The sequence below is a fragment of the Microtus oregoni genome, unplaced genomic scaffold, assembly GCF_018167655.1.
Source record: "Microtus oregoni isolate MIOR12 unplaced genomic scaffold, Mior012 000023F_ref0000262, whole genome shotgun sequence".
NCBI lineage: Eukaryota > Metazoa > Chordata > Mammalia > Rodentia > Cricetidae > Microtus > Microtus oregoni.
This window is the reverse complement of record NW_024543082.1, coordinates 27,497,665-27,522,731: the sequence shown is the minus strand read 5'-3', so window position 1 is coordinate 27,522,731 and position 25,067 is coordinate 27,497,665. Positions and strand designations below refer to the sequence as shown.

At 40.2% G+C, this 25,067-nt stretch overlaps 1 protein-coding gene across 1 annotated transcript in view; it reads left to right on the top strand.

The window, feature by feature from the left end:
* Window positions 1-24,801, top strand: part of Col8a1 (collagen type VIII alpha 1 chain) — a 126,713-nt gene extending 101,912 nt beyond the window's left edge. Inside the window, exons 3-4 of the mRNA XM_041673304.1 lie at window positions 16,547-16,880; window positions 20,227-24,801. Of these exons, the coding sequence (XP_041529238.1) occupies window positions 16,550-16,880; window positions 20,227-22,136 (2,241 nt within the window). The 5' untranslated portion in view covers window positions 16,547-16,549 and the 3' untranslated portion in view covers window positions 22,137-24,801. The remainder of the gene's footprint in view (window positions 1-16,546; window positions 16,881-20,226) is intronic.
* The last annotated feature ends 266 nt before the right edge of the window (window positions 24,802-25,067 follow it).

Here is a 25,067-nt window from a genome sequence, read left to right as displayed (position 1 = left end):
CCCATTCGAGTGTCTCAATATTCCTGTGCCCCTGACCTTTCCTCAATCATGGGTCAGCTAATTAGCACAATTGCAAAGCTGCGTTAACTTTCCTAGGTTCTGGAAATTTAGTTGAAATTTCCAGTACAGAGCAGACCAATGGAGAAGGATTTTGGCTTGAGGCAGTGGTGTCTGATTTTTAGCACCACCTTAACCTTCCGCCCTTGACATGTCTCCTTGCTTACAGGAAGTCTGCCACAAGGAGAGAAAATAGTTTTAACTCAGGTGTCCCATGATGCCCTTAGTAAAGTGTTCTGGCACAGAGTCCAAGTGTTCTGGTGAGATTATGAATACCAAATGGGCATCAGATCTCTATCTGGTCAAGAGCAAGGCAATCAGAGATGATGACTGGAAAGACAAATTAAAGAGGAAACAAGAGAGAAAGAGGGAACACGCTGCCTGAAAGGGAACAGAGGTGGCACTGGCTTCTTTGCATGTTTTTCAAGCATGTCTGTCTTTGTCTGGATATCCACTGAGGCAGAAGCAGTATCCCAGTTGATCTTGACTCCTCTTCAGTTCCTCTCATAGTGGCACAAAGCAATCATTGAAAGAAACTAAAACAGTATGTAGCAAGGCATTCATCTTCCAATTCTCAGAACTTGGAGGATGAGAGAGAGGTACTAAACCCTAAAGAACATTCTGTCTCAATAAGGGGATAGATTAAATGTAAGATTCAAATGAATTATTAGCCGGGCGGTGGTGGCACACGCCTTTAATCCCAGCACTCGGGAGGCAGAGGCAGGCGGATCTCTGTGAGTTCGAGACCAGCCTGGTCTACAGAGCGGGTTCCAGGACAGGCTCCAAAGCTGCAGAGAAATCCTGTCTTGAAAAAAAAAAGATTCAAATGAATTATTAAAATACAGTACATAGTCAGACTACGCAGGACTGGAATGGGATCATGACAACAGAGCCTTAGTCTGTTTGCTATTAGATGGAGAACAAGATGGCATTCATCTCCTGCGGAATCCAGGCACACTTTCTGGTATTTAAAGGAATACAAGCAAAGCTCACACAGGCTGGGTATCCTTGTAATGTAAATACTTTTCCAACGGAGAAAAAAAATGACGAAAAGATGGTGAGTTTGCCTCCTGACAATATTTCCCAGACATTTTTTCAGTGTTAACGAAGCTCTCTTAGAGTGTAACTGTTTCTGAGGGATGGCAATTTTAAAGCAGAAAGAAGGAAAATTTCAATAAGAACCAAGCTGCCCCAACTCTCCTTTTATTTTTAAACAGCACCATCAAAGGGCAGCTAACGGAAACATACTTAAGTGGCATTAATTCATCCCTAAGAGGGCTCTCCAAGAGTTTTATTGCTACATAAGGGAAAGCCATAAACCAGCAGGAGGAGAAAGCAAAGAAAATAAGTTTGAGGAGTCGTCCTAAGAAGGTGGGTAGGTGGCCAGCAATGTATCCTTGGCTGGTTTCCACACAAAGAGACAGAAATTCATGGCAAAGAGGAGGACCACAAACAACCACAGTGAAAAACATAGAGCTTTGCAAAATGTTGTTGAACACTACAGAGGACCAGGAAACAATAGTGTCTGTTCACCTCCTCCTCAGTCCATGGGATTGATTGCATGTTCATTCTCAACTCTCCACCTACTGCCTGAACCTTTTCGCTACTGAGCACAGCTAACAGGGAGCAATGAATAAGAAAAGGGCCATGAGTCTTTGGATCTGCAAGCACATTAGGGATCACTTAGTCCACCACTCAGGGTTTTATATACAGAGATGGCTTGTCAGGAATTACTTTTGTGAAGAACTTCAAAGATTATTACTTGATATATGAGAGTCTTAACTTAAAATCAGATTGGAGACTTAGAAATCAGCCTCCTTGATACTATAATTTAGCTCAAGGCAAATCTGTGACCTTTATCATAAAGAGAATCTTATAAAGATCTCATAAATTAATGAATTGTTACAAATCTCATTTATTCTAAGACCAGCTAGTGCTTCTCTGTTCATTATAAAGTTTACAAAACCAAAAGTAGCACTCTCCATTAACATCTAAAGAAAATGGCTATTGTGTAGCGTTTTCCATTCTTATGATCAGAATACGAAATTAGCGGCATAAGGATAAAAATAGTATGCACAAAGAAGAGCATTATCAATAAAAGATTAGTGGCTATGCTGGTCTCTCAGCCAACACGTACCCGAGATCTAACTTTGCCTTTAGATTAGGCAAGGGACAAGATGAAAATGAGACCGTTCATATATTCATTTGAAAGAATGTATCAAGTGTACTTTATGCACAACTATGAACTAAATATAAAGAGACTGCACAAAGAGAAGATTCTGCCTTATACTTTTGGCCAACTGAATGACTTAATGTCAAGTGTACCTCTCCTTAATCACTAGCTTCTAGAGCTCTTGAATAAAAATTTATTTTTCAGCCAGGCAGTGGTGGCACATGCCTTTAATCCCAGCACTCAAGAGGCAGAGGCAAGAGGATCTCTGTGAGTTCAAGGCCAGCGTGGTCTACAGCACTAGTTCCAGGACAGTCAGGGCTACACAGAGAAACCCTGTCTCAAAAAAAATTATTTTTCAAAATAAATCATAGCTTATATCAATTTAGAGGAAATCAATGTTTTGCACTTAGACAAATGTTCATGACTAATATGGCTCCATACTTATCTAGTACTTTGGATTTGAAGTTGTTAATTTGTTGCACTATAAAAGAATGTACATAAAAGGTGATACCTGTCAGATTGAATTTATCAGATTCAAAACTCAATGTTTTTTGAAATAATCAGACATCTAAAGGTGGAGAGTATAGTTTTCAGGCACAACTCGAAATATGAAATCAGTATAGCAATATTTATATTACTGAAGTCCCAAAGCACAGAAAGATCAAGCTAGGAAGAACAATGAACTGATGGCTGTTGAGGGATAGAAGCTCATATTTGTGAGGTTTACTTCCCTCAGCAACAAAAATACACCTCTAGATCCTGAAGCCACTTTCGGGCTTATCACCATAGAAACGTCTGCCTGATCTTTATAACAGGTCAGGAGAAAAGTGAATAAAAGAAATATTATCATTCATATTCTTCAAATAAGACTGCAACAAAACATGGTAGAATATATGTTCAAGATTCTCCCGCCCTCCTCTTCCTTTTCTTCCTCTTTCTCAATCTTCTTCTTTCCTCCTATGCCTTTTCTTCTTCATTTGACTAACAACTAGGACAGTTTAGTGCTGAGAACTTGATCTAAGCTCGTTCCTGGGGTTAATTCCCTGAATCTACTGAAAACCTCTTAAGATAGGAGCTAGGCCCTTCTGTCATCATCCCCAAACCATCAAGAATTCAAGGTCACACAACCAGCACCATAAAAAAGGATAAATAAGGACTTCATTTAGGTAGTTTAGCTTAAAGTTACTGCTCTTACCCACCAATCCATACTTCAGCTCTTTAACAGTTCAGAACATCACATAAATGTTTTTACTTGGTTTGGATGAAGAGATGAGTTCCACTTCTCTCTTTCTGATGACAATCCCCACTTACCCTTCTGTTCTTAGTTCTGATGCCTCTCCTTCAAGGACTTTGAGCCTGACCAGTCCAGACCAACTTCATCCTGCATATATATATATATATATATATATATATATATATATATATATATGATGAATATCTTGTTTTTAGCTGTTGTTGATCATAAACTTTTTGGGTGCATATTATTATTTAATTTTCATATATGTTTGTTTATTAATACTGTACGTTAACATTTGTTAAGATAGTATGAAATTGGTAATTAAATTAACCCACTGGCAGTGGCAAGAAACAAAGCCAGAAATTTAAAGTTTTAGAAAACAAAGGCATGGTATATGAAATACCAGAAACAATATTTTATAATGAGAGATGTTAGAGACACCTGGTAGAGAGACCTTGCTCCTACCAGATAATGTTCAAATGAGCCAAATTTTTAATTTTGAAGTTTCACAGCATGAACAGACTTCTAGCTTCCCTCCACAAACTGGAAGAGCTGCCCAAATAAAGGAAACATTCCCGTGAATGGGGAGGTAGTGGGCAGTTCAGAATGGGCAAGTTGTGCCTACCACATTCACCACAGACCAGCACCTCCACTACTCCCTCCAGGCACGGGGCTTCCATCTGATCTAATTCATTTCCTTTGTTGTATAATTTAGTAAAAGACAGTCTTCAAATGCATATAAGGACATCATCACAGAGCTCAGAGAAACCTACCCATTGAGTCTTTCATTTATTTCAGGATCCTATTGACAATGGTGTCCTTAGAAATCACACTTGACAAAGCATTTTTGCAATGGCACTGGGTACACTTCTGTAAACTTACTTATGCCATGTAATGAGTTCTACTCATAAAGACATCCTTGCACGCTCCCAGCCTGTATAACTCATGAATCCTCCCAATCTGGCATATTTACATAATTCTCCATCCTTTCTCCACTTCCATTTTCTCTAAAGAATGCTCCCCGGATTAACTGAAAAACCTTATGATTTTCCTCCCAGACAGCACATCCATCTCTCTCTCCCTCAAAATAAATCCCACCCTTTAAATAAATGGAGCTTGCAATACCAAGATAGCTGTGGTTTGGTTGCACTATGTACTTTGCCTGCGTTCAAAGGGCAGGATGTTACCACGCAGGCTAATTATCTAGATGGAGCTGTGGTTACAAAGTGGAAGATTTTAGAGACTGCCCTTTTTGTGGTTGACAATTTATCATAATTTGATGTTTTAGGCTTAGTCCCAGATTGAGGACTAAATTATTTAAAATTTAAACTCTTTGTTGAGAGCAGTAATGTGGAATGATTTCTGCTGCTTTTGAACCATGCAACAGAGAAAAAAATAAACATATTTCCACTGACCAAGAAACTTGATTTTCTTTAATTCTTTGATAATTCAGAAAGCTTCAGTATTAACTATTGTAACTTTTGAAAGACTAGTATACTGACCAAAAATGAGTTCTGTGTGTAGTGGTGAGTAAGGGGTAAGAGGAGTCCATTTTGGAAGAGGGTGATTACTTTTATTTTCTAAGAGCTGTTGAGTTGATTTAATATTTTGTTCATGTAGGATAAGAATTTTAGGGATTTCGTTTTATTATCAAGTCATTCATCGTTATAGGATTGAAATAAATAAAATACCAAACACTGAAGTCCTCAAAGCAACTGTCCCAAGAGCTGGAAAGAAAACCAACACTGAGTATGGCCTCTAAGTTCTTCTCTTAATGCACAGGACACTTACACCACATGCAGAGATTCAGTTAATAAACATGATAGTATACAGAAAATGAATTAAGTTCAAATTTGTTCCTTGATTTGGGGTATTTGTTTGTTTCACAGTTTCTCATTAAAATGCCATAGGGAATAATCTACTGACATAACGCTTGTTCATTAAAAGAGAATGCCAACAAGGCTTGATCATCTCAATATACACCGACAGATCATGCAATGAATGGGCTGACAGTGTGGAGCAGATCATGCAATGAATGGACTGATAGAGTGGAGCAGATCATGCAATGAATGGGCTGACAGAGTGGAGCAGATCATGCAATGCCTGACAGAACAGAACACAAGGAATGGCATTTCATGCGGTCACTGTCTTCAGAAATCACACACACATACACAAGCCTGTGAAGGGTTTACCTCCTGTCAACTGGAAACTGAGCCCACTGTACTTAATAGTTGAGATTTCTCAGTTTTCAAAAGTCTTGTCCAATTTTCTAGCAGTAAGAAACACCATGAAGTCATGTGAGTTTCCTCTAACCCCTCAACCTTTTCAGGAAACCCCCATGCCCCAATGGAACACTCAGAAGGCCAGTTGGATTACAAAAGAGGAGAAAAGAGAAGCTGAGGCCCAACATTTGGTCTTCCCTACCCCTGTCTCCCACACTCAATGCCACCCTAGGGCTCACTGGTTCTTAAAGCTCTGAGTTAGGTGAAAGTCATTCAGAAACCAAGTCTGCTTTTGTCTTTCTGCAGAATATGATTTTAACTTTAGCCTAAAATGTCTAATTTTTATCATCTTACTTTATTAAGTAAATTCATGCTATCTACAAATGAGCACTTCAACCACAACTTCCCTGCACTGATGGACTGGCAATAACTTTTCATGGGAAGCCTTGTATTTATGTGAGTGCAGGAATCCAAACCTGGGTCTACTGAAAGACCAAATTTTAATGAATGAACAGTATCTCCAGGCCATTCATTTGTCACTCTTCCTTCAGAAGGCATAGTTAATATTTATTGAATGACTCTGCAAGAATTTTAATGTCACACATTATAGGAAGACATCACTCACAGACATATTTTTGAATGGACAGGGTCTCACTATGTAGCCCTGGCTTGTCTAGAACTTGCTATTTAGACCAAGCTGATCTTACACTCACAGAGATCAGCCTGCCTCTGCCTCTGCCTCCTGAATGCTGGGATTAAATATCATATCTGGCCTTTACAGCCACTTTGTAAAGAATTCTCAATAACCTCCACATTTGTGTTCAATCTTTGAATCCTCCTTAAGGCATATTAAGTTTATTCCTGAATTATGTTTCCTATTTTGGGACCTTCCTTTGCTTTCTCACCTGATGCTGCTATCTTTTTGAAAAATTTTATAAAGAGGTTTTATAAATTCTATCCCTAACTCTAAGACAGAAGGTTGAAAAGTCATTGGAAGTATGAGATACATCTAGCTTTCCAACATCAAAAACCTTAATCATCTCAACTCAGAAGTCCATTTGCCTATGAACGTGTAGGTTTTCTTCAGATTCTCGGTTACTAGAAAACATCAGACATACAAAAAGCCTTGAATTCTACTAACCAACATCCTCATTCTGCAAGTAAAGGAAATGATACTCAGGCAGGATGGGTGGCTAAGTCAGAGCTACAGCTTTGGCTGAAAACAATGATGCTTTCATTCACAGGAAGGGAAGAATCCCACTTTAGAATGTTCTCTTTCAAGGGTTCTCTCCAGTGTTTTGTAAGTTGTTTTGCAGCTGACAATATTCCACTTAAGGAAACAAAGGGAGCTAATTACAGGCTTCAAATATGTGAGCTATTATTTGAAGAAAAAATATTCTCCAGATGTTTCCCACCTCCTTTGAGAATGGAAAAGAGGAAATGAGCATAAGGTCCAGCAGAAGAGATTCCAATTAGATATTAGGGACTATGTGAAGTACTGTAATTGGTCATTCAGAAATTGTGCAATCTCCTCCAGAGAGCTGTTGGAATGTGGTGCTTGTACATTCATTTCATGGGTTATGTGTGTGGCAAAGCCTAATGAACTTCTCTAGTCCAGCATGTCCACGAGGTCACACTCTGCCGGTAGCCAGCAGGTGAGGTGGCTGGGTGCTCTTAATTATAATGGAACTGGGGTTGTGAGTGAAACATACACCTCAAGCTTAGTTTTCATCAGTCCTGACATATGGAGATGGGCAGATGAACTGAAATCATTAAACATTTGTTGAGTGATCTAGCCCAATTTATCCATTGGCTTGATTGGCCAGTATCTGATGGGTTTATTTATTTGGATTCTGTTACCAGGTTCAGCATATTCACCTCACAAGTGCCTTCGTGACATCATGAATAACTAGTCCTAAGAACAGAGAGCACCAAATTTAGTTCAAGATCTTATTTTCATAGTTTCAAACAACAAGAAGGCTTAGTTGTTTGGAGGGCAGAATTGAATGAAAAAGTGAGTGTGTAGTTAGATGAATCTGTACCTCAGAAATGAAATGGAGATGTGGTGCTCCTAGAACCAACAGGAGTTTTAAATTTCTACCTTGAACTATAACATGATATGTATATATCTGTTATAATTCAATTCACATATATATATTCAGATAGCTGTGAGTTCAAGGCCAGCCTGGCCTACACAGAGAGTTCCAGGACATGCTCCAAAACCACAGAGGAACCCTGTCTCAAAAAAACAAAACAAAAAAAAGAATATTAATATTATACTAAATTAGATCAAAACTGGTTAATAGTATGACAAAAAGAACCTCATAATCCCAAAGTGCTAATCAATATCAATTACGGAGTAATTTATATCTGTAATACTAATCTATCTTACAACAAAATTCAGATCTCTGGTTAACCATGGAGTGGGCAAAGGATGGTCCCATAACCTTTTATTTTTTTCCCTTTCATTGAAAATAGATTCTTTTCACGTATAGTATATTCTGATTGCACTTTCCCTGCTCTCTTTACTCCTCCCAGTTCCTCCCCACCTCCACTCCCATCCAGAGCCGTTCCTTTTCTGTCATTAGAACAGAACAAGCTTCTAAGTGATAACATCCCAACATAACAGAAATAAAATATAACAAGGTAAAACAAAAGTCACCACATCAAAATTAGATAAGGCAAGCCAACAGAAGAAAGGTAGCTCAAGAGAAGATCAAAAATCCCTTGACCCACATTGCTGTCCGGCTCACAAAATATGCTGCGGCAAGGTGGCACAAAGCTTGTGGCAGCAACCAACCAACATCGAATTTGATGTAAGGTCCATTCTACAAGATGGAACTCATCCCCAATATTGCTTGCATGACCAAGAACCAGAGACTAGATATCCCAGAGACCTGGCGTAAGACCAAATACTATTAGTATTTAAAATAAAGAAAGTAGCAATAAAATGACTCCTCATGATATTCTCCTTTACTCAATATATCGGTGTCTTATTCAGTCATCATAAGAGAAGCTTTCTCCTGGAGTAGATGGAAACAAATACAGAATCCCACAGACAGATATTACACGGAGAAGGAGAGACCTTGGAACACACAGCTCTAAATGGCATATCCCCACCAAATTCCTGCCCTCAGAACTCAGGGAACCCCAAAGAAGAGTCAGCAGAAAGAGTGTAAGAGTCAGAGGGGATGGGGGACACCAAGAGAGCAAGGCCCTCACTGAGCGAAGGTCATGTGAACTCAGAGACGGAATTAACAAGCACAGGACCAGGTCCTCTGCATATATATTACAGCTGTCAATTTAGTTAGTATTTTTATGGGACTCCTGAGTGGGGCGCTGACTTAGTCAGGGTTGCTATTGCTGTGAAGAGACACCATGATCATGACAACTCAAAAAAAAAAAAACCCTTTAATTACGGTGGAGGCTGACAGCTTCCGAGTTGAGTCCATTACCATCATGGCGGGAGCATGGCAGCTGGGAGTACGGCAGCATGCAAGCAGACGTAGTGCTGGAGATTTCTGTTTTGTTCAAAAGGCAACAGGAAGTGGCCTGTCTCACTGAAAGTGGCTTTAGCATATATGAGACCTCAAAGCCCACCTCCACAGCGACACACATCCTCCCAACAAAGCTACACCTCCTAATAGTCCCACTCCCTGTGATCTTATAGGGACCAATTACATTTAAACTACCAAAGTCTCTGGTTCTTGTGACCTTTTAACTAAGAACATTTTCACATGTCTTCTGGCCTTGTAATCAATTTCAGGATATCTTAAGCCCCTCACACCTGCACACACATGCAAACCCATCTTGCTACAGGAACACTGCCATATGTGACTTTTTTTTTTTTTTTTTGAGATAGAATTTCTCTGTGTAGCCCTGGCTGCCCTGGAACTCACTCTGTAGACCCAGCTGCCCAGCTGGCCTCACACTCAGAGATCTGTCTGCCTCTGTTCCCAAGTGCTGGGATTAAAGGTGTGAGCCTTAAGTATTTCTTACAAATTATTCATATATTTTTTTTAAAGTAACAAAGTTGTGTGACAATAGGTTGCTTCATGAGTGTTCCCATCATTGTTAATATCCAAACAGAAAATATTAATGCTTTATGTTAACAACCATTGTAAGGACTATTTTAAGCAAAGGCTGAGATTTAATGAAATATTTTGAAAGTCCTTATCCATCTCAAGAGCTTTGATTATGAGGATCTGTCAATAAGCACCAAGAAACACGCTAAAAATCACAGTTTCTTTTTCTCCAGAAGGTTAGTAAATTGGCTAATGGATCAAAAATTATAAAGTTGGTTACAATTACATTTAAGTTTTGGTGAAACTTGTAGTAGGATGAGGCAAATAATGGAAGGCTAAAAAGGCCTAAAACTGAACTAAAAATTGAATTTGTCCAGAGGAAGATGGGTGCTATGAACTGATTCACCCACCTCAAAAATCTATGTTGAAATCTTAATCCCTGGTACCCCAGACTATGACTTTATTTAGAGATTAGCTCTTTAAAGGGTAAATTAAATTAAAATGGGGTCATTATGATGACTGCAAAACAAAACACACATGAAAAAGAGCACGTAAGGTCATACAATGAGGACTCCCATATACATCCCAGAGAAGCCCTCAACAGGGCCTCACCCCAACAGTGCATTTGGACTTCTATGCCTCCTTAATTGTACAAGAATAAATTCCTGTTGGTTACCTACTCTTCATTATGGTACCTGTAGCACTATGATATAAGTAGATTTAAAATCTGAGGGATTAAAAAACAATAATAGTAATACCTAATGGAAAAAAGAACAAAATAAAGATGTCACTCTGTAGAGGATAGACAACGATGAGGGTGTACTTTTGAAACAATAAAACACTCACAACTATGTTCTAATAAATAGGTGTGTCCCTCTTCTCCCATTTGGCCTCTTTTGAGGCATTATTTTAAAATAAACAAAGGACTGAAGAGACGCCTCAGTGGTTAAGAGCATTTGTTCTTACAGAGGACCCAGGTTTGGTTCCCAGCATCCACATGGCTGCTCACAACTGTCTATAACTCTAGTTCCAGGAGTTTTGAAAACCTAGCCTCTGTGGACACCAGGCATACATTTAGTATACATGCATGCATGCAGGCAAAATAGTCACACATTAATATTAAAATAAATAAATCTTTTTTTAAAATCTCAATATTCAAATCTTCACTCATAATTTACTTCCCATTGATGTCTTCAACTACCGCCCTTCCCAGCTTTCCCGCTTCAAGTCATCCTTGAGTGCTTACTCCAGTGTTATACAATTTGTGCTTGTGACCAAATTCCCACGTCATTATCCTAACCTACAGTATGATGCTGGAAGATGTATGAGAAATGATAGGGTCACAAGAGCAAAAACCTTCGGAATGTGATTGGTGTCCTTGGGAAAGAGCCAAAACAAATCTCCGTTCTCCCCTGACATGGCGAGAAAGTCAGAAGATTGACAGCTGTGAACCAGGAAGCAGTCCTCTCCAGACACCTGTCATCGGCATCTTGATCTTGGACTTTGCAGCCTCCAGACCTCTGAGCTCTGTTTTGTACAACACCCAATCTGATGTACTGAGTCATGGAGGCTTTGATGAACAAATGACAGCCTACTGCATATTTGCGAGACAAAACTGAGTAGACAGAGATTCCTGCTTGGCTTTCTTTACGGCACTTGTATCCAATATTCAAACTTATTTTAACTTATCACCTGCCACTACTAGAAATCGAGTTAAATAAAATAAAACTCCATCATTTTACTAGGCCATTGTATCTTCTGTCCTTCCCCTCCAAAAATTAAACCTATAGTTCAATAACTAATTGTATCTAATGGATTAATTGCCCAGGAAAATGCAACCAAGAAATGTAGGCAGAATTTTCTGTCTTGCCAGCAGCTCCCCAAATAACCACATAAAGAATTTCAATATTTATTATAAATGCTTCGCTGATCGCTTAGCTTGTTTTTAGCTAGCTCTTATAACTTAAATTAATCCATCTCTATTCATCTATATCTACCCAGAGACTTGTTTACCTCATGTATGTACTTCCCATCCTGCTCACTCTGTGTCTCACACACCCTCCTCTCACTCTGCCCTTCTTCACCCCAGCATTCTCTCTGCCCTAAAAATCCTAGGCAGGATTATTATATTATTATAAAATTTTATTAACAATAAGAGCAACATGTCTTCATGGTGTGCAAAAGGATTATTCCATGCTTTCCCCTTTTTGTCTAATTAAGAAGGAAGGTTTTAATGTTAACATAGTAAAATTATATACAACAAAACCGGTTATCAAGTAAGAATTACAGTTACAATATCAGTCACAGTATCCAGCCCATTTGTATTTGGCAATATAGAGAAAATACTCCATCAGTTGTTCTCTCCTGAGGAGTCCAGAGTTTTGTACTTAATTTCCTTTCTACCATGATTAGGGAGAATTGCAACTGTCTAGTCTTCAACCTCATCAAAGACCTGAGAAAGACATAATAATACCTCAATAGACAGGAAGTACAGAGCAAGTGATTTCCAAATTTAAGAGATGACAGAAGCAGCTGGCTACCTGGACAGTCACATAACAGTGGGGCATCCAACTTTGGTCTATAGGCCTAGTAATCTGACAGACATTTTTGAGAAGCAGGGGATTTTGAAGAACTTGTCCTACATTGTCCTGGCAAAGTTTGGCAGTCACCTACTTTTGCTCCTGCTGGTCTAGTTTGGACAGTATACAGTCAACAAAGAGATAATTTTCTTTTAAGATACACAGAGAAGCAATTCTGGGAAATATTGGGAGAATATTCTGCCTCGTTCCCCTTTCTTCAAGGGATAAATCTAAGGCTCTTGAGAAAGCCCATATCAGAACAAGAAGCCCTAGAAGACTGGCAGATAAGAGGGGCTTGTCCCCATCACACCATAAACACACATAAACAAGACTAAGTTAGATACAAAGCTAAGATTGAAGGTTAAATACGTAAATACTGTTTGGTATAGCAACGCCAAATCTCATGAGGATAAATGTACAAAAGATATGCTTAGATCATCTAAAATAATACCTATCATGGTAGTATTATGTGTACATTACAGGTCACACGAGGAAACTACAAGGAATATCCAGGAGGCTATTCAAAGTGATGAGGATTGGCAAATCTGACACCAGAATGAATTACAGCCTTGGTTCAGCTATTCTTTTTTTGTCATATTTGAACATATTTTAATGGCTATCATTGCTTTATTCACATTAGGTTTATCATTATTGCAGTTAACCTCTCATTTATTTTGGTTGGTGTCTTCCTTTGAAAGTCTTCGGCATTCCAGTTGGTTTTGATTGGTCTTTTTTGTTGTGCTGCATTAGTAATAACTTAATTTAAACAGTGATTTCCAGCTTACAAAGAACTGGTATTATTATTCACAGCAACTCTGAGAAAGAGGCAGAGATTGCAATTTTTGTGTCATACGTGAGGAAACTGAGATGCAGTGAAGATAAGGGATTGCTCAAGTATTAATATGGAGAATTGCAGAGCTGAAAGTCAAACAGAGGGTTTTTTTCAGTTCCAGAGTATATGTCTCAAAGGGAATGAGAGCCTTCACTTAGTTCACCTAGCCGGCAAAGATGCAATGTCTACCCCATTAGATATTCTTATTTTCATGTATGCACAATTACACACACACACACACACACACACATCAATCATAAAAGAAAAAATGGCAAAAAAAATTAGCAAAGAAAACTCACAGCATTGTGCTTTCCATTCTTAGAAAAGGAAGAGAGGCAAGGAAACCCAACACCATCACTTCCCAGCAGGGGTTCTCAGCTACTTCTTCCCTATAGGTGTTTGTATATGGCAGCAAATCTGGTGTTTTCTGAGTTATATGAAAGAACCACTATACCACGTTGACCACCAAAACCATCTTCAGGGACCAGAAGGAAATTAGTAAGGATAAGTCTGGCGATAAATTCTAACCAAGGCCCTTCCATAAATATTCAAGTTAAAACTGAGCAGAGTTTACTTAAATAAAAAACCAGAGAAATGATAGAAGGCTGACTGGATGAGATGGTTTGAGAGAAAGGCCAAGCCTCTGAGAGGACCTGGTAGAAGGAAACTCAGTCCTGCTGAGTCCTGGGGATTTACCTGGTCTTTTAGGCATTATTTTGCCTTCTAGTTTTCCAGCATTTCCCAAGTGCATTATTTAAGTGTGAACTAGCACATCAGCCGAACTGCTGGAAAGGTGATGGCAAGCATGCGAGTCCATTACTAAGGTTCAATAACGGAGTTCATTCACCCTGAAGGGTAGAATCACATACTAATGAAGTCCTAGCATCTCTGTTATCAGGGATTGCCATATATTTCTGGTGTGAATTAACACGTTCAGCTTTCTAATGAGTACCTAAAGACACTGAATATTAAAATCAGGCAGAATTTCAAATAAAACTGAGACCTATTTTTTAACAAGTGAAGATCTGGAAGGGCTTTACTTAGCAACTAATATCTAGACAAAAAAATAAAGTTGAAGTACCCGTCTCAGTGGGTGAAAACAGTAGGGTGTATAGTATGCTGGATTTGAGTTTTAGAGAAATTTATGTTGCGTTGAATATTTGTAAACTAACTCTGGAAAAAAAAAACATGGAAGAGCAATGAGAAAATAGGGGATTTAAAAACTAAAGTTGATGCAAAATTTATTCTTTTCCCAATGTGCATTGCTACTCCTTAAAGGTATGCACCTCTGTCATCATTCCCAGTGTAGCTCCCTGAGGCCAGGACTCAGTGATTATATTATATTCAACCTTGTACTTCTCAGATGGGCCTAGCACTGTTTCTGATAGGAATTTACTAAATTATGGTGTACTTTTTTTTTTTACAGCAGATGTTCTTTTAAACCTAAAATAATTTAATATTAATAAAAATAAGCCAGTACTCATTTTATGGTTCTTTCCAAATGGCTTCTAATAACCACTTGATCATTTAGAGGGGCAGAAGATAACAATAATATCTAACTCCTCTCACCAGTCCATGTCTTAGTCGGACATTAAAATAAACAGTTCTTCCTTGAAACTGTGCTGATTATATCATGGAGAATGCTTTATAAATCATTTAATGACTCATGTACTTCATTTATTCCCTGAAGGAAAGAAATGATTAATTTGTATATTTAGAAAAACGAGAAAGCAATGAATTTTCTGATAGGGATTCACATTAAATATTTTCTTAGTTCTGGTTTTTGATTTTTGTTTTGTTTCGTTTTTGTCTTCTTTTGCTTTATTAACTAATCCTTCTGTATTCTGTTCAGATACCTGGCATCACCCTTGAATTGGATGGCACAAATTCAATGCCAAAGCCGAACATCGTAATCTAGAATTAAGTTAGGTAGATAGTTAATTGCGAAGAAAAACTCCCATGGAAACAGAAGTTAAATTAGTTGTACACACGTCTTTTTGAGATGTTCCAGGACATAGTTACATTAACAATGATTGTGATGCTCTTGCTCCTTCTCATTCTCCAGTGTTATGAGACTCTCTATTTTGCAATTAGTCTTTTAATAAGGCATAGAGTACAACACCAACTCAGGACCAGTACAGGTTCCTCAGTGGTGGGAGAGAGGACACTAAACAGACTTCCAAGTGTGCTGTGCCTGCCCCCTCATGTCCATTAGTGCACATCGCATGTCCCTGGCTGTTTGGTCTCCACCCTAGGGTGTTACCACATAGAAGTCTCCTCAATCTGGTCTTTATAAGCAGATAAGCTCCCATTTATATTTATTCTATTAACTGTTTACTTGCAAAGAGCACCATTAAATAGAAACAGTCTGTTCTTGTGAATAGTCAGACATCGCCCTCTGTCTTATTTATACAACTAATTTGCCTTGTAAACTTCCTTTCTTTCATAAAACTTCAAAGATAACCTTTAATGGACGCTGGCTCCAGCTAACCAAATTCTGAACAAATCACTTCATAGTATTTAAATCGAAGCAAGAAGTACATAATTACGGCAGTGATTTTTAAAATGACCGCCTGGCACTATCAAATGGAATGTCCTTTCTCTGTAGTTTTTGGTGTTGTTTTTATACTTATTGTACCTTCATATTTATATGTATTTATGACACCTCAAGGCAACCAGGAAAGCATCTAGCAGATGAGCAATCTCTTCTCCTGTCACAGACCAGACATTTTTAACTGTTTGCAGTTAGAAACCCATTACTGTCCTATTGAGCAAGGCTAGAAATATCTGAGTCAAAGTGTTAAAGAGATAAAACCCAATTTTTCTCTCTTATAAATTTAAGGATGGATGTAGCTCCTCCATGGTCAGCCAGGGCTCAAGTTTGTTGCTCTACAATCCCCAATACAAAGATTTTTATGACATAGTCCCAAGGGCTCTGGTTCATTTCCAGGCAATAAGTATATTAGCAATCCAGCCAGCAAGGAGGAAGAGAGGGAGGAGCATTCTCACTGCTTCCAAGGAGCCTTCTAGAAAACAGCAGTAGCATCTATTAAAATTATATTCAATTGGCAAAAATTGACAAAATCATCACAACTATCTGGATGTCTTTATTCTGAGTTTCTCTATTCCACGCTAAAAGCTGGGTTTTCTGACATTGTGGGGAAATTGCAGAATTGGTATTTGGAGACACTAGCAATCTCTAGACTACATTCCACTAATTGCCTTAATTTGACTGACCTGACTCTTCTGGCATTTGTTCTCGTTCTAATTAAAAGCTAGCGTCTTCATTTCATCGTCCTTCCTCTTATAAAGCTCTGGCAATAAAGACTGTACCCACTTTCTGTAATCTCTTGTCTCTAAGCCGATAGCAGTCTCTTGGCCTGCAGGTCCTCACTGTGTCGCTGTGTTCCTTTTTCCGCAGGTGATGGCTGTGCCACCCAGGCCTCAACAGCTGCTGGGAGTGCTGCTCACCATCATCTCACTGAGCTCCGTCAGGCTCGCTCAGGCTGGTGCCTACTATGGAATCAAGCCGCTGCCACCTCAAATTCCTCCTCAGATACCACCGCAAATTCCACAATACCAGCCCCTGGGCCAGCAAGTACCTCACATGCCATTGGGCAAAGATGGCCTTTCCATGGGCAAGGAGATGCCTCACATGCAGTATGGCAAAGAGTACCCACACCTACCCCAATATATGAAGGAAATCCAACCTGTGCCAAGAATGGGCAAGGAGGTGGTACCCAAGAAAGGCAAAGGTAACATCATATTACACAGTTTCAAAATAGCAGTGCTACAGACTCCTAAACTATAAAAGCTGAGAGGGAAAAATATAATGCAAGGACTTTTATTTTTAAATTTGTTATTGCTGTGAATCACATGCAGTTCTTGCAAAGTTCAAATTTAAAGAAAGATACAGAGAAAGGGCCTTTAGGTCAGGTTATGCAATTCCAAGTGGTCAAACATGAAATCATATACATACAAGCAACACTAAATAGACTCAGCAGGTTTTACTTACATATTTATGCACTATACACACACGCACACACACACAGCCATAAGTAAAGGAAAAGAAACCTTGAGTTTGAGAGGGATGGAGAGCACATGGAAGGGGCTAGAGGAAAGAATGGAAAGGAGATAAGATGTAATCATATTTTAATTTAAAAATAAAAATTATTACAGGGGTTTGATCTTCATCATTAATAAAAAGTTAAAGTTATAACTTATATTTGGTTTTAATATTTTAGCTAACATCAGACTGAACAAAGCATATTTAACCAGAGTCTATCTTTAAATATATTATTAATTTATTTAAACAGTCACCAGCTCTCTAGTGAGCACTTGGCGGGGGCTTAGACTCTGAGCAGACGCAGGGAGTTCAAGGAGCAGAAGGATAAAACTACGGGGTTAAAGAAGAGTAACAAGTCACTCTTCCAAGTCAAGAAAATAATATTTTGGGGAACTTATATAAAATAAAACTCAAATGAAAGCATTTCACAAACTAGGTGCTACACCTAAGAGTTTTCAGTACTGCTCCAAAGTACACAAGTCTGTCACTAAGCCATTAGGAAGCTAAAATGCACAGAAAAATTTCCCGTCACTTCCTAGGACTATGTATTAGGTCTATTACACCTACAAAGTACTCCTTGCTGTGAGATGCTCATAGCATGTGTGGGGGAAATGGGAACCATAGAGTAGCAATCACCATGAAGGATGTGGAGGACATGAAGAAGCCTAGCTGCCTAGAACCCAGAAATCAGAGGAAATTATTCGTTCACTCCCCTGGTCTTTAAAATAAGGTTGTTGAGAGAATCAGAGGCGTAAGGCAAGTGGTGCTGAGTCAGCACTAAAGCATCGAGGGGTTTTGTGTGACTGCAGCTGTCAGTCATTCCAGATGCTCAGGCAGAGGGGAAAGTGCTCCAGGAACTGTGCTAAATAAACATCAGGGATCCCAGAGCAATAAGATGTGATACTTCAGGGTGCTGGCCTATGCCTGTAGTCTGGAGGCTGTGGCAGAAGGATCACAAACGCAAGGCCACCCTGGGCTCCACACATGTAGTGTTAATGTATATTAGGAGGTTATCAGATTTTCCCTTGACTACAGTTTGTTTACTAGTGTGTGTTAATGTAAGTATTTCTCATATTTTTACTCTCCAGGAGCTTGTATACCTTTTAGGGAGTCATGTAGGTCAGAGGTTCTTAACATGGGGGTCAATAACCCCCTTGGGTGTATAGCAACCCTTTCACATGGGTTATCTAAGATCATCGGAACATGCAGATATTTACATTACAATTCATAACAGTAGCAAAAACAGTTATGAAATAGCATTTTACGGATGGGGAACTGTATTAAAAGGTTGCAGTATTAGGAAGTTTGAGAGAGGCCTGTTCCAGGTCCTTTTCCCCCCTCCCTTCTTGCATGGCCTGCCTGGCTTCTGGTGCCTCTTGTATCTATTCAGATGATTACTCCTACGTGGGAAGAATATGGCTTCTAAGATTCTCTTTTGTTTCCTGGCAGTAGTTCTGCAGATAGCACAATGATCAGACTTACAGGCTGAAAGAAGACTTTGGAAGCACATATTTCATGTCTCCATTCCCCCACTTCTCCCAGGAGCATGGAATATCCAGAGCTGTTTGTCTGCAAAGCACAGCATACTCCCACACGTGCTTTGTATTTCAGTAGCAAGGTATGAGGGCTGCCCCATGTATTCTCTAGTATGCGGCTGTGTTATTCTGGCTATGGCCGTAGGAAGTCAGTGATGCTGACAGCTTAAGTAACCTAGTCAAAACCTCATGCCCAGGCCAGAAAGAGAAACAAGATATCCTCTTTCTAAATCAAGCTTCTCTCCTAGTCTGAACTGAATGCTCATTAAACCTAAACTTCTAAGAGAAGGAATTTCTTCAAAATCGTATATTTGAGGCTTGAGAAACCTTCTACCATGTCAAAGACACTAAGCAAATCCATTGGGTCTTGAAGATAGATGTGGAGAGATGTTGTTAAACCACACACGAAATAAAAAGCTTCCCTTTTTCCTGGGTCCATGGCAGAGTGATTTTCATCACCCATATTTCAGCACGTAAGGAAACATCATTTAGCCCTGCATTATTAAATTAAAAAAATAATACAAGCCAGCTGGGCACAGATAGACAAGCACCATGGGTCTGACTAATATGTAGTATTATGTCAATGCACAGAAGCAGAGACAAGAATGTTGGTGGTTCCTATAGCAGATGCTAAGAGGTATAAGGAGTTGAGAAGAGGAATGGATGGAGAAGACAATGGTCAAGAGATTCAAAGCCTCAGGCAGGCAGGCAGGAAGAATATGATTTTGATTTTGTTTTATTTATTTTTAATTCTATTACCAAATGTGGTAAATATATATATTTAAAACTAATAAAAACTTCAAATGCTGTACCCACAAAAATAAGTATGTAAGGTGATAGAAATGCTGATTAGATGGTTTAATTATTCCACATTTTATTCATAAATTGTATACTTTGAAACCCATAAACACACCATGTAACTTGTCAATTTATAATGAAATCTCTCAATTGATAAGACAGTCATGGAAAAATACAATATAATTTCAAGTAGAACTGTTTAAAAAAATAAAAACAGAGTATGACTCCAGCATTCTCTAAAATACACACAAATGTGTGCCTTAAACAAATGAGCTGAAAATACCATACCTCTGCCATGTGGGCTCAATGGCAATGTGTTGTTGGTGGTGGTGGTGGTGGTCCTTTCATTACATAACTTGAACCTTCCCAAATTCTGTATGAATACACTATGGTATCTTCAATTTTTGCACGTGGAAAATTTTTGTTTGATTATTTTTCAGCTTTTAAAATTTAACCAGTGCTGATACAAGCATCTGAATATAAGAGTTTCCCCCAACAACTCAGACACATCGCAGAACCTGGCAGCTTGATTTTTCTTAAAATCCTGGTATCATACAGGAGAAGGCTTGGGAAGATGAGCATATTATCTCTAGCCTTCCCTTTTGATACATAACAGGCAAATGTGTCCAAATTAAGTGACTACTATTACTTCCTTCAAATAAGGGATAACCATTCTCCCTGCTCCTTTCTCTGCTTTTCCAGGAGAAATACCTTTAGCCAGTTTGCGAGGAGAACAAGGTCCCCGTGGAGAACCTGGACCAAGAGGACCACCTGGGCCACCAGGTTTGCCAGGTCATGGAATGCCTGGAATCAAAGGAAAACCAGGGCCACAGGGATATCCAGGAATTGGAAAGCCGGGTATGCCTGGGATGCCTGGAAAGCCAGGAGCCATGGGAATGCCTGGAGCCAAAGGTGAAATTGGACCCAAAGGGGAAGTCGGGCCTATGGGAATCCCAGGACCACAAGGACCTCCAGGACCTCATGGACTTCCTGGCATCGGGAAACCGGGTGGGCCAGGGTTACCAGGGCAACCAGGAGCAAAAGGTGAAAGAGGGCCCAAAGGACCACCCGGACCTCCGGGTCTTCAGGGTCCCAAAGGAGAGAAGGGCTTCGGGATGCCAGGCTTGCCGGGTCTGAAGGGTCCTCCAGGTATGCATGGCCCTCCTGGCCCAGTTGGGCTGCCAGGAGTCGGAAAACCAGGTGTAACAGGCTTTCCTGGACCCCAGGGTCCCCTGGGGAAGCCAGGCCCTCCAGGGGAACCTGGACCACAAGGTCTTATTGGTGTGCCAGGAGTTCAAGGACCTCCCGGGATGCCTGGAGTTGGAAAACCGGGCCAGGATGGAATCCCTGGCCAGCCAGGATTTCCAGGTGGTAAAGGGGAGCAAGGACTGCCAGGGTTGCCTGGACCCCCAGGCCTCCCAGGGGTTGGAAAGCCAGGCTTCCCAGGACCCAAAGGGGACCGGGGCATTGGGGGTGTTCCTGGGGCTCTTGGACCAAGAGGGGAAAAAGGACCAGCAGGTGCTCCTGGAGTGGGAGGTCCTCCTGGAGAACCAGGCCTACCTGGAATGCCAGGGCCCATGGGCCCACCAGGTGCTATTGGTTTCCCTGGGCCCAAAGGAGAAGGTGGGGTGGCAGGACCACAGGGTCCACCAGGTCCTAAGGGTGAGCCAGGCCTCCAAGGCTTCCCTGGAAAGCCAGGTTTTCTTGGTGAAGTAGGTCCCCCTGGCATGAGGGGTTTGCCTGGTCCTATTGGACCCAAGGGAGAAGCTGGTCACAAAGGGTTGCCAGGGCTTCCTGGAGTTCCGGGGCTGCTTGGACCCAAGGGAGAACCAGGCATACCCGGGGATCAGGGTCTACAGGGACCCCCAGGCATTCCAGGGATTGTAGGACCTAGTGGCCCTATTGGACCACCTGGGATTCCAGGCCCCAAAGGAGAACCAGGCCTCCCAGGTCCCCCTGGATTTCCAGGTGTAGGGAAGCCAGGAGTGGCAGGCCTTCACGGTCCCCCGGGGAAACCTGGTGCCCTTGGGCCTCAGGGCCAGCCTGGTCTTCCTGGGCCCCCAGGCCCTCCAGGGCCCCCAGGACCCCCAGCTGTGATGCCCCCTACACCACCGCCCCAGGGAGAATACCTGCCAGACATGGGACTAGGAATTGATGGAGTGAAACCTCCGCATGCCTATGCGGGCAAGAAGGGCAAGAACGGTGGGCCAGCCTATGAGATGCCAGCGTTTACTGCAGAGCTGACTGCCCCTTTCCCACCGGTGGGGGCCCCAATAAAGTTTGACAAGCTGCTCTACAACGGCAGACAGAACTACAACCCACAGACGGGCATCTTCACCTGTGAAGTCCCGGGTGTCTACTACTTTGCTTACCATGTTCACTGCAAGGGAGGCAACGTGTGGGTTGCGCTCTTCAAGAACAACGAACCCGTGATGTACACTTACGACGAGTACAAGAAGGGTTTTCTGGACCAGGCTTCTGGGAGTGCAGTCCTGCTCCTCCGACCTGGAGACCGGGTGTTCCTACAAATGCCCTCAGAACAGGCGGCCGGACTGTACGCCGGGCAATATGTCCACTCCTCCTTTTCAGGATATTTATTGTATCCCATGTAAAAAAAAATGAAAAAGAAAAAAAGAAAGAAAAAGAGAGATTTAATAGAAGAAAAGAAAATGACACATCAAAAAATCCAATTATAAACAATGCTTCAAAACACTTAAATAGTTGGAAAGTTGTTTTTAAGTGAAAGTTTAGACCATCATGTACAAATAAAAACTAAGATGCATGTTTAATACTGTGCACAGCAGATTGTAACAGAATGATGGGACAGATTTATGGATCAAGTACAGACATGTGTGTTGTGCCCACTGGACACACATTAGCTGTTGCACGTTATATGATGATTTCATAGCCTACTTATTCAAATCAGTCAAAATATGTCAGTCTGGATGATCATAGCTAATGAAAGTCACTCCTTCCTTGTGCTCCCTTGAAAAAGTATTTTTGAATATGCCTTGAGAGGTTCCCGGTGACAGCTACATACAGTATTTATTTGCATAATTTCCTCTCTATTTGTGCAGATGCTTTGCTGTGGGATGTGGGAGAGTTGTTCTGTAGTGCCAAGACCATGGTAATCTCTAGTCCAAAGGCGATTTCTCCATGTCAGAGGCTGTGCGTTTAGCTGCAGGACTACTTAGTCAGAACTGTGCGTTAGTGGTCTCCCCAGAGGAGCAGGTGTGTCGACGGCCCATTGCATATTTGCTCAGCACTCTCTTTGTCGAGAACTGGGTGAGGGTCTAGTGTGTGATATAACGCAGAGTGCTCAGGGTTCGTAATTTAGCTGAGAGACGTTAATGCATTAGCTCACCTAAAGAGCTTCAGTTTGGCATTTTTCTGGAACCCAATTTTCTTTTTCTTTTCTTTTTTCTTCTTCTTCCTTCCCATAATTTATACTATAGCCTAAACAATATAAACATATTTTTAAAAAGTCTTCCTCAAATAACTTTGCCACTTTGTGAACTTTTATTATTAAAAGCAACTATCAGTTATGTTTACATGTGTTTAAAAAAAATCCCCCTAATTTGCCCATACAACCAATGGTAGTAAGGTTTCCATTTGTCCATACGTGTTTTAGTAGCTGTGTTTTTTCCAAGTAACTATGAATTTTAAAAATATGATTTATATTATGAGGTTCCAAAGTCATTTGCCAAAATCCAAGCCATTTTTTTTTAATTGGGGGGGAAAAAAACGTTCAGAATTATATGCAAAAATAATTAATTTTAAAAGAGTAATTAAAAGATTTGATATTTAATAGCAGATGTGTTGTTTCCAGCTATAGTAACTAAAATTGTAGGGAAATGACCGTTTCTTTAACATCAGCCTTTGGAAGAGGTGGCTGGAATGTCACAAAGCTCTGGGAGCCCATGCCTATGACGTCACCACACACTCAGCAGCACAGCCGAAACAGGTTTGAAAGGAGAAAGAAATGTTTCAGAGTCTCACTAAGGCACAGACTAGATCCTTTGGGCACTGCTCCAAACACAAGCAGTTGAAAGTTTCCTCTTCATTTGCTGTTAGGTATTTGGGGAAATAACGTGGGGCTGCAACGATGATCTCATCTCCTCTCCTCAGAATTTGAGAGTCAGGAATTGAAGAGATAGACATAGATTGGAAAAGACACAAATAAATACAGTATAAAACTTGGGCTATTCCAAATCTGAATTATTTTACCACCACAAATTTTCTTATCCTGGCTTAATCTTCGTCTTTTCCTTTTTATGATACACAGGCTCCATTTTTCTCAAATTTTAAGACAAATGAGTTCATTAGCACAAGGTTTCTCATTCACGGTTCATTGTACAAAGCACTTTCTCATCTGAAAGGAGTCCTACCTAGCCTTCACTTGCAAAGTAAGCAGCATTTCTGTGGATAGCTGTCCTTTGGGTTGCTCCTGAGGACACTGGCTTGTAGTGAGTGACTGACTGGAAGTCACAGGGGTCCCTGGGATCTCTGTTAAATGCTACATTAAAATGATTTGACGGACAGATGGGCCAGCCGCATCATAAAGTTGCTCTTATCTGTACATGTATGGTATTTTAGTCTCCACAAAGAAAGGTAGAAATTATCTCTTAAGTTAAACCAAATTTCACTTTTTGAGATATTTTCCAACTTATTTATTGGTTGTTACTCAATTGCCTATATGTGTGTGTGCATGTGTGTGTGTGTGTGTGTGTGCATGTGTGTGTTATCATATATCAGGCATATGCTTCTAAACTTTTAAATGGAGGAGGAGCAAAATCTATGCCGGATACTGTATATTCTACCATGGTGCTAATATCAGAGCTAAATGATACTCCATTTAATTTAAAGAAGAGTTTTAAGTAATTATCTATGTCCCCGCGTTTCCCTTTGGAGTGCTGTACATCATGTTAACACATTAGTGTGAAAGCAGGTGAAACAACTATATGTTCTACAGCCTAGGGACACTAATGATCCCTATTTAAGTCAAAATTAACTAGAGCTTTTCCATGTGAAATAGACCAAACTGGCATTGTTCTTATTTAAACACAGAGTTTTAAAGTAGTATGACATCCCACAGGGGAAAAGAATGTCTGTAGAGGATAATTGTCCTCGGATATTTTACAGAAACAAAGAGTGATGAAAAGACTGGTAACTTGTTTGGGTTTCCATGAATAGATTTGAGACTTAATGGCAAATCAATTTTGTATTTAAATTTTTGTACTGATTTGAAAAACAGATCATTAAATATCTTTAAAAGTATGTTTCTTGTCTTGTTTATATTGCTCGACTAACACTATAGGAACCTAAAATGGTTTTGAATCACCCCGGTAGAAAGGAGCCACTGAACTAGGACCTAAGAATAACCATAGTTTAAACAGGACACTGAACTCCTCTTCAGTGTAACGGTTCTGTATACAAGCAGTCCAGGGCTCCTCTGTAGTCCTTACTTCACACTCTTTCTGCGTTCTTGTTTTTCCACCCAAGTGTGTTGGTCTTCTTCTGCTTTGGTGAAAGATAGTTGACCT